This window comes from Lycium barbarum, chromosome 3 (assembly GCF_019175385.1).
Source record: "Lycium barbarum isolate Lr01 chromosome 3, ASM1917538v2, whole genome shotgun sequence".
Taxonomy (NCBI): domain Eukaryota; kingdom Viridiplantae; phylum Streptophyta; class Magnoliopsida; order Solanales; family Solanaceae; genus Lycium; species Lycium barbarum.
Window position 1 is genome coordinate 31,777,726 of NC_083339.1, and position 9,248 is coordinate 31,786,973.

At 37.4% G+C, this 9,248-nt stretch overlaps 1 protein-coding gene across 2 annotated transcripts; it reads right to left on the reverse strand.

Annotated features, from left to right (window-relative positions):
* Positions 1-478: 478 nt before the first annotated feature.
* Positions 479-6,014, reverse strand: LOC132630952 (protein FLX-like 1). 2 transcript variants are annotated; one of them, XM_060346531.1, is made up of 4 exons: positions 5,440-6,013; positions 3,547-3,746; positions 3,361-3,443; positions 479-952 (listed from the first exon to the last, which is right to left on the reverse strand). In XM_060346531.1, exons 1-4 carry the CDS (start codon positions 5,949-5,951, stop codon positions 851-853), a joined length of 897 nt encoding a protein of 298 aa, XP_060202514.1. In that variant the 5' UTR covers positions 5,952-6,013; the 3' UTR covers positions 479-850. The 2 variants fall into 2 exon arrangements, with proteins under 2 accessions (XP_060202514.1, XP_060202515.1); XM_060346532.1 differs by lacking the exon at positions 479-952 and adding an exon at positions 1,460-1,867 and having other exon boundaries at positions 5,440-6,014.
* Between the last annotated feature and the right edge of the window lie 3,234 nt (positions 6,015-9,248).

The following is a 9,248-nucleotide window of genomic DNA, read 5'->3' on the forward strand; positions in this document are numbered from 1 at the left end:
TGAAGCTAACAGAGGAGAGAGGTTGGAAAGAGGAAAATAGCAGTCATCGATTTGATATAAATGACGTGGCATGATCATTGCATATTATTTGTATTTTAGTATAAAAAAAATAGCAGCCATCGATTTGATATAAATGACGTGGCATGATCTTAGCTAACTACTGAACAATAATGGACCAAAAACTACTGGAGGAGACACTGAAAACATTTGATGTGTGACGGGCTAACTGTATTAGAGAGGTGGCACAGAAATCTGACCTAAAGGTTAGGAGGTAAATTATGTAACCTTCCTACAATAAATGTGAAATTAGTTTCCACTACATTTTTCCCCTTCCCCTTTCCCTATTCCGGTGTAATGGAAAACAAATTTTGAAAACGGTTTTCGTATGGCCATTACATTATTTCCTGTCTTCGATCTTCATCTTCGAACTTATTTGGTGCCGTGCTCGGTAGCGGTAAAATAAAGTGTGATTCAAAGCTAAAGATGAAAATTTTTGACAAACGATTTGATCAATATGCTTTACAGGTTCCTAGTTAATTCTAAATTTGCTATCCAAGTCTCTAAAATCCTGACTGAAATTAATTTAAAGGACTAAATAGGTTTATATCCCGCATCCAGCTAATTTACTAGCCGGAGTAAGGGAAAGAGATTTGCAGAATGAACCAGAACTGTCATTATCTGAATTATGAGCCTGCAATCAAGATGACTGCTGCAAGCCAGATTAGCATTCGTGCACCAAGAATAATTATTTGACCTGTGCTTCGTCAAGAATCCACTATTCTCATGAAAGTTAAGACACATTTACTTGTGCTTGGGATCCAACAGAAGCTTTTCAGTTTCCAACCACAAACTACTGATGTACATAGGGTTGTGTCATGTCGTAAGGACCATGTGAACCATATGACATGGCTCCTGGAACATATTGGGTGGCTGCATCAGTACTGCCCTGAACCTGCAACATTACACCATTATTGAAAATAGGACAGTTGTATCATAGCTCATTTAAAGTTTGGACAAAGCTTGAGTTGCAATTAGATAGCAATTGGCATGTGCTACTACTTCCGCTCCTCTTTGTAGGGTAGGGAGGGAAGTGTCATTGATCAAAACAGGTTGAACCAACTAAATAATGGTTCGGTTTAGTAGCCTTTAGAGTAGGAAACTCTATACTAATTTTTGCTTCTCCGAAGTGCCAAAGGTAAGCACGATATCATTATAAGCATAGAAGTCCCAAGGTATCATTTCAGCAATGGCATCTTTTTTTCTTTTTCCAAAGCAACCATCACAAGTCAATGTGTATCATGAAAATCTTTCTCACGTAAAATCATTTCTGATGATCTAATTTCCTAAGTTTTTCTTTACAAAGGATGGTCTAATTTCCTGATGTAAAGCTAGTGAAGTGAATAAAAGGGAAAAGAAGACCGAAAATGACAATGGAAACAATCGTCACCAATCAAGCAAATATATAAAGGATCCTTGGGAGTTGTTGCTTTTTGATGATAAAAGAAATTATTCTCAAAAGTGTGTTATGGTCATCTTCAACATGACCATCTTTACTTAAAGGTTGAACCCATCAAGAGACACCTGTGGTTGGCAGCATCTTTCACTTAGACACCTCAACTAAACCTTGTTCTATTTGGACAGCTGGGGTAGGGCCCGACTGTGTCATTAAGACATTTTTCGCTAACATGGCACCGTGAGTGTAATACATCCAATCTAGGCGCATGAGAGGCTCATTTTTTTCCTTGAATTTTTTTTCTCATCTCTTTATTTTCTCAGCTCCTCCGATCCGCCATTCCCATGACCTCTGTTATCACCACATTTCCTTTTCCTTTCCTTCCTCTTTCGCCACCATACCCAGGAAAAGAACCTTAGCAAACAAGTTTTTACTGTATTGGTCAAATCAACACTGATGGGTGAACACAAGTAAAAGAAAACAAACCCATGATTGAGCAAAAGCCATGAGCACAGTACCTTAAGAAAATCATAGTGTTTTTTTTTTTTTTTTTTTTTAATTTTTTTATTATTTTTATGACAGAAAATCATAGAGTTTTACCTACTTGATTTCTTGCTAGTTTCAATTTTTTAACTATATTTGTCAATGACCAAAAAAAAAAAAAAAAGGAGGGAGAAAGATGTGCTGGTGTTAATAGTGGAGATTTAGGGGAAGGTTGGTAGTGAGAAAGGAGCAAGAAGAGATGGGGAAGGGAGAATGACATTCTGAGAAAAAGAAAGAGAAAGAAAGGGAGGGATTAAAATGCAGGAGCGATTTTGAAATAAAAATTTAAAAAATGGAACAAAGAAAAAGGGAGAAAAGTTGTGGCGGTGATAATGGTGGGGATCTAGGTGAAGATTGGCAGGAAGAAGGGATCGAAGACAAAGCACAAGAAGGCCCCCGGGGGGGGGGGGGGGGGGGGGGGTTCTAGGGGATAGAGATTCTAAAGAAAAATAAATAAAAAAGAGGTTCTTTTTAAATAAAATTTCCACGTGTCGCATATGAATTCGTTTAGTTTTCCACGGAGAAGGCACTTGGCAAGCTTAAGCTGATTTTGAGAATGTGTAAAAAGTGTCTAAATTTCACAGCCGGGACCTACCCTAGGTGTCTAAATGGAACACTGTTTACTTGAGGTGTCTAAGTGAAAGATGTTGTCAACCACAGGTGTCTCCCGATGGATTCAACCTTACTTAAAACGCCTTCATACCAAGAAGCATAGAAGATAGCCTATCATTGTCCCGACATCCAACAGAACAAAGTAAAAACCAAAATGAGAGGAAGAAGGAAATTATTGAATCTGGGTGGAAAAAGAATACATTTTGAGGCCCCGTTTGTCCATAGATACCAAATTTTTTTTTTGGAATTTTGGAGTTGGAGTTGGAGTTGTGTTTGGCCATAGTTTTTGAAATTGTAGTTTTTGGTGAAATGTAGTTGTAAAAAAGTGAAAAAAGTGAAATTTTTTTGAAAAACAAGTTTATTGAGTTTTTGGCTAAACACTGATTCCGGAAAAAAGTGAAAAAAAATTCCGGAATAAAGTGAATAATTCTTATGGCCAAACAGGGGCCTAAAGTGAACAAGTAGGAAATTCACCTATTCTGCGTATGCTAACTTAGTTCATTGACAGGCAATGGACAAAGAGCAAACTTACATGGTAGAGGGATTTAACTTGTCTAAATCACTGAAGGAGACGAATGATGGATGAACAACAGGCAAACAACAAATACTTAAGAGATTATCTCATGCAGCATTACATCTCATTGCTGCCACTCTAATAGAATTTCTTATGTAAACTGTTGCAGAAACTATCAAACCAAAAGTCACTACAAGATAAAACCATTTGATAATGTAAGAGAGATGTAATTACAAACCTGACGTACAGCATAAGAAGCAGGGTACAGATTCCCTCCATATCCTGTTTCAGGATTTCCATAATCGGCAGAATATGTAAAACCTGAAAGGATAAATCAAAATTTCTATTTTAATTAGTTGACTGTACTATGAAGTGGAGAATAATGATAAGCTCTACAGGAGCAGCAAACTAGTGGTTTGAATACCTGGAGTTGCTGCAGCAAACTGGTGGTTTGAATTACTTGGAGCTGCAGCAGCAGCTGCTGCCCTTGCCCTCTTTTCTGCATTTGCAAGCTCAGCATGTAGCTTTTCAATTTCAGAAGTCATAGTAATCTTATGCTTCTCCATTTCTTGACTATATTCAAGGTTGCTGGCATACATCTTTTTTTCATAGTCAATAGCAGCCCTGTTCATAGAGACAGCACTCCTCAAATATCAACAAGAGTAAGAGAGCCTGAGAAACAGCATGTGATGCAGAATGACCAAAATGGCAATATAAACTATAAAGGGGCCCATGTCACAGCAAATTTACTATACTTATAATGTGATTTTCCGTCGCAGTGTCCATTAACATCATAGAGATGCGACTTTGATACATGCTCACCACAATTTTTTTATTTTTTATGATGGTGGTGTCCGGGCAAGCTTGCTTCCATGGGTACCTGCTACCTCGACCAGCACAGTTACTGAGTAACTCTGCCCACCAAGGCTTAGACAAATGGGAAGAATCCCCTCGTTTTTTGCATCCACTGGGATTTGAACCTGAGACCTCATAGTTCTCCTCCCACTTCATAAATAGATAGATATTTTAATTGTTCATTAACAAAACAAACATGATAAACCTTTAACCACATCTGAACTAAATTAGGGTTAACACATGACATTGGAGAAGGTAAAGTGATATCCATCATATACTAAAGAAGGGAACAAAAAGTTTTGCTCATTAATAAACAAACGCGAAGAACCTTTTGAGCTATAATAGAGTAACACATGATATTGGAGAAGGTGAAGTGATATATCTTCTAGTTTGCCTAGCGAGTTCCTTTTTTTTTTCTTCAAATGCGGTCTTCAATTGATGTTTTCTTAACCTTTCGAAGACCTTGCGTAAATTTTTGATGTGGTCGGTTCTTTCTTTTGAAAAGACTACCAAATCGTCCACGTAAGGCTCGCATATGTTATGTAGGAGGTCACTAGATTACCAGCTTCCAATTTGGATATAACTATGACTTCCACAGCAAACAAGGATGTCCACATTTCGTCATTAATTGCAGCTCTCCTCACATGTCTCTGAGATACACTAAGACAGGGCTCACGCTTCTTATATCATGATAAAATATAATTCTCAGGATATCCCGTCGATTTACTGATGTAAACCTTGCATCTAGTTTTGCCAATCTATTTGGTACTATAAGAGTCCTATTTTAGGCAGGTTTTGTTCCCGTTAGATAATGGTGAAACCGGGTTTGAAATATTCTCTCTTTTAAATAAAACACGAATATCTTTTTCTAGAAAGAAATAAAAATTATTATCTGTTTATCATAACTGGATCGACTACAAGTAGAACAAATGGTCAAGGCCAAAGACAATCCAATACATACAAAGGGAGGGCGCATAGCTCCGATTTAATTTGCTTTCGCTTCCCGATTTTCAAACCACATAAACTTTGACCAACATCTTAAGATGTATTCTTTCACCAAAAAATTGATAGATGTATTCTTTCACCAAATTGATATGAGAAAAATTGCAACTTACGGTACTTTTTAAATATATAGATTTTAATCATAAAATATTAAGTTACTCTAATCCAATTTAGCTTCAAAGTTTAGGCTCTCGCAAAGCGACAAGTGTCACATAGATTGGGATGAAGGAATTATATGTTCATTTATCGTAAAAACAAAAATGAGATCATAGAGTGGAATAGGTAGTGGTGTAGGGATCTAATAGCTCAGTTGGTTGGATACCTGAACTCTCACCTTATTGGTGAGTATAAGGTGAGGGTTCGAATCCCCACATTGTCATCCCCTTCCCCTGCCCCTATGTAATAAAAAAACAATCTAAAAAAAAAAAAGAATAGGTAGTAGTAGTAGTAGTGAGGTTACCTTCCTCGTTGAACTTCCTTATGCATGGACTCAATTTCAGCTTTGATTACAGGAAACTGTTGTAACTCTTCACGAACCTTAAGGAGATCATCCTCCATGTCGTGCAATTTGGCAGTAAGCTCTTTGCGGTCAGCATTTAGGTTCTGTATATCTGTCCTAACTCTAGCCATTTCCACACTAAGCTCGTCCTCTATACGGACATCAGATTCCTTCTTCCTTGCCTTCTCGTAAACCTCTCGGACTTCAGCATCACTTTCGGTTTTGACGGTTGCGGCTGTGGAAGAGAGAAGATGGAGCTCCTGTTGAACGGCAGAGAGGTCCTGTTTAAGAGCCACGTGTGCTGCTGCCAGACGCTGGTTCTCCATCAGCAGGGTTTCGATCTCCCGTTCTCTGTCATCGATTATGACTGATGGGTGAATTTGAGTTTGGGCTTCGGCTGCTGGAAAACGGCGCCCAGAATCATCCGGTACTGGGGTTGGGTAAGGGTCGCGGCGGCGTTTTCGTCCCTTCATCACCACTTCAACACACGCAAACGGACCTCGAAGAGAAACGACTGACTTCCTTTTTCATTTTTTTTTTTTTTTTTTTTGTTTCAATGGGTGATTTAGGGGTTAGCACGGTAATTTCCACAAATTCTAAGGGCCCGTTTGGACACGGTTTCAGTTGATTTGGGTGTTTATTTTAAGTGTTTATTTTTTTTCTATTTTCTATTTTTTAGTGTTTGAGAAAGATAAAAAGTGTTCTTAAGAACTTACTTTTAAGTAAAAAAAGTACCAAAATAAGCCAAAAGTCAAAAGTTGGGTGTTACCAACTTATGGCTTTTAGCTTTTGACTTATAAGCTACTTTTTAAAAGCTTATCCAAACATCCTCTTGACATATCATTATAACAATATATTTAAAAAATGCTCTCTCTCTCTCCATGCAAAACCCTAAAAGAGAGTAAACCCTATTGTCATAATGGTGGCCGGCGGCCAACCACCGATATTGCAACTTCATCTCAATTTCCTCTATAAAATTCCTCAGTTTCGAACACAAATCCTTCTACAGTAGAGAAAAATAGTAAAACCCTAGACAAAACCCTAACTTATGCCAATCTTGTTAACATGCAACCAATGGATATGAACATGCAGACGACCAAATCTGATGTTGAACCCATAGAAATCAAGCATGTAGTGATAAAAGATGGAAGGAGAGTGGTTACATGGACTGTGGTTGAAGTTTTACGCATGAACTCCATTGAAGAACTTGATTATGCAGTTGTGGGAAAGTTCTCTCATGCTTGGCCGGAACTAGAAAAATTACGAGTACAAATTCCTAAGCAATGTGGAATTAAAGGTGATTGCAAGGTTGGTTTATTTAGGCATCGTCATGTTCTTTTGCGATTGGAGCGACTTGAAGACTTCATCACTATGACATCTAAAGGTGTTCATAACATTCATTCGAAGGATGGATATTACTATCCGATGAGGCATCAGATTTATGATCCAGCTTTTAAGGTGGAAGAAGAAACTACGAAAGCAATGGCATAGATCTCCTTCCCACAACTGTTACCCACTTTCTTTGTTAGAGAGTCCTTGTTTTCATTGGCATCTGATGTAGGTAAACCTCTACAATTGGATATGGCTACGATTAATAAAACACGACCTAGTTGTGCTAGGGTTAAGGTTCTCATTGATTTAATTGGTGGTGTTGACACCCAATTTTGTCCCTCTTTTATTTCAATTTATTTCCTGGAGCTTCTAAATTTATTAACGAGCTGAACACTTTATTTTACTACTATTAATTTTCACTATTATTTTTACCGCTACTACTGGTAATATCATTACTTTCATTTTCACTACTTTACTATCAATATTACTAGTATTACTTTATCACAAATTTTTAAATGGTTCGTCAACGTTTCATTTTAGGATTTTCACTCGTTAAATTAATTTTACTTTATTAAACCCTTTACTTTCTACATACTAATTATTAATTGTCTTCACATAATATATTTTGTACTGGTTATTAAGTTAAAATCCCAAATAAATTAATTGAAGGAAGAAAGAGCCACATTTTCGGACCAACAAACGGACCAGCCCATATATTAACCATCCCACATTATTCCCGGTCCAGCCCACATCCTAAATTACTGACCCGGCCCAAATCTTATTTCCCTAAAACCCTAATCCCTTTTCTTTTCCCCACTCACCACCGTCGTTCACCCCTCTCTCTTTCTCCTCTCCTCTCTCTTCTCCCACACTCCTCTCCACCTTCCTCATTTTCCTGCCACTTCTGTCTCCCCTGTCCCCCACGTTACCCGCTCCTCTTCACTCACCCTTGTTTCCCCACACCTCTGTCATACACTACTCTCTCTCATACGCTCCTTCTTTTTCCTTTTCTTTAGTACAAAATGAAACTTATTAGTAGAATCCGGGTGGAATCATTGAGGGGGGACGAAAACAATCCTAACATCAACAAGGATCTGGAACCAAAAACCCCCCTACAAATACAGATTTTAAAAAAGATAGTCTGACTCGAAAAGGAACAGCCAACAACCACTCTATTCTTGGTTGGAAACTCTTGTTACTTTAATTGGTTTCTCCGAGTTCGAGTACGAATCCGAGACTCATACCCACTTCACTGCGCACAAAAAAGGTGAACTTCGACACATTTATCGCTTATCGTCTTTAATTTCTGCTTGGTTTAAGAATTTAAGTTATTCTGCCGTCTTGAGTAGTTATATATTTTTTCTTTGTTGTTGTATCGCTTATTCAATGTTTGGGAGCTGTTAGGATAGAATACTAATTGCTAAGAAATAATTTGAAAGTCGTATACTGTGGTTTTGAGTATTTAGGCTGAATTTCTAGGACTTGGAACCGATTTAAAGTTGAATATACATAGGCTATACAGTGGGTTATCAAGCTAAGAAGAAGTTATACATTCGATATACATCTGATATATACACCGTAGAGTGTATATCTCAGGTATATTGCGTATGGGAACTCAAACTGCCCTGTTTTATCTTTGTCTTTTAGTTGTTCGAACATTGGTATTGGATCTTTCTGCCTAATTGATAAAGATCCGACATATATACATGAAGAACACTAAATGTGATGCGCTGCTTGGTCTGTTGTTCAGTATTCTCCAGTTTGCTGCCTTCATGCATATCACTGCTACTTCGTATTTTCTATGAGCTGGTCCAGTTGATCTGTGTATATGTAGGTGTTGTTGGTTATGATAAATATATACAAGTGTTGTCCATGTTTGAAAGAGTACTGATTTTGAGCATGTTTTGGACTGTTGTGTGCTTTTGTGCTCTGTTTGTACAATTTTGTTCATCGTGTCTTTTTTTAGATTGATTCAGTTACGTGTACAGTATCTAGGCTTCTGTTTGTTTCTTTTGTTTAATCTAGTGATCATGCTTAGTATAGTTAATCTTATTACTTGTTTAGCATAATGCTTGTGCCTTGACTAGTATAGTTATCATGTTTAATTAAGGTTCAGTTTATCCTGCTTCAGGTTTAAGTATATGTATTTTAGATGGTTAATTAGCTTTATGAACTGATTAATCTCCTTCTTTCGAAACCTGCCCAAATGACCTGTTTCCTTCTTATCTTGTTAGTATGTTGAAGCCTCAGACAATGCCCATGGTTTGATTAATCGTTAAACATATTGCATTCAAGCATGTTATGTTCAGGTTAAATGTATTAGAAGACATATGATTAAGAAACCTACATGCTTTGCCCAGATTTCATTGTGTTAGTGTGATCTTGTCGTGAGTCTTGTTTATGTTTAAAATCCAGCCTACTTTGAGGGGCTTAGTCAT

What these genes read in the sequence shown, in the direction of transcription:
- LOC132630952 (XM_060346531.1), bottom strand. Translation starts at nt 5,951, where the DNA reads ATGAAGGGACGAAAACGCCGCCGCGACCCTTACCCAACCCCAGTACCG. An exon ending in GTTTGCTGCAGCAACTCCAG is followed by an intron (nt 3,444 to 3,546) that starts GTATTCAAACCA and finishes TTATCCTTTCAG; the next exon opens with GTTTTACATATTCTGCCGAT. An exon ending in CTTCTTATGCTGTACGTCAG is followed by an intron (nt 953 to 3,360) that starts GTTTGTAATTAC and finishes GTAATGTTGCAG; the next exon opens with GTTCAGGGCAGTACTGATGC.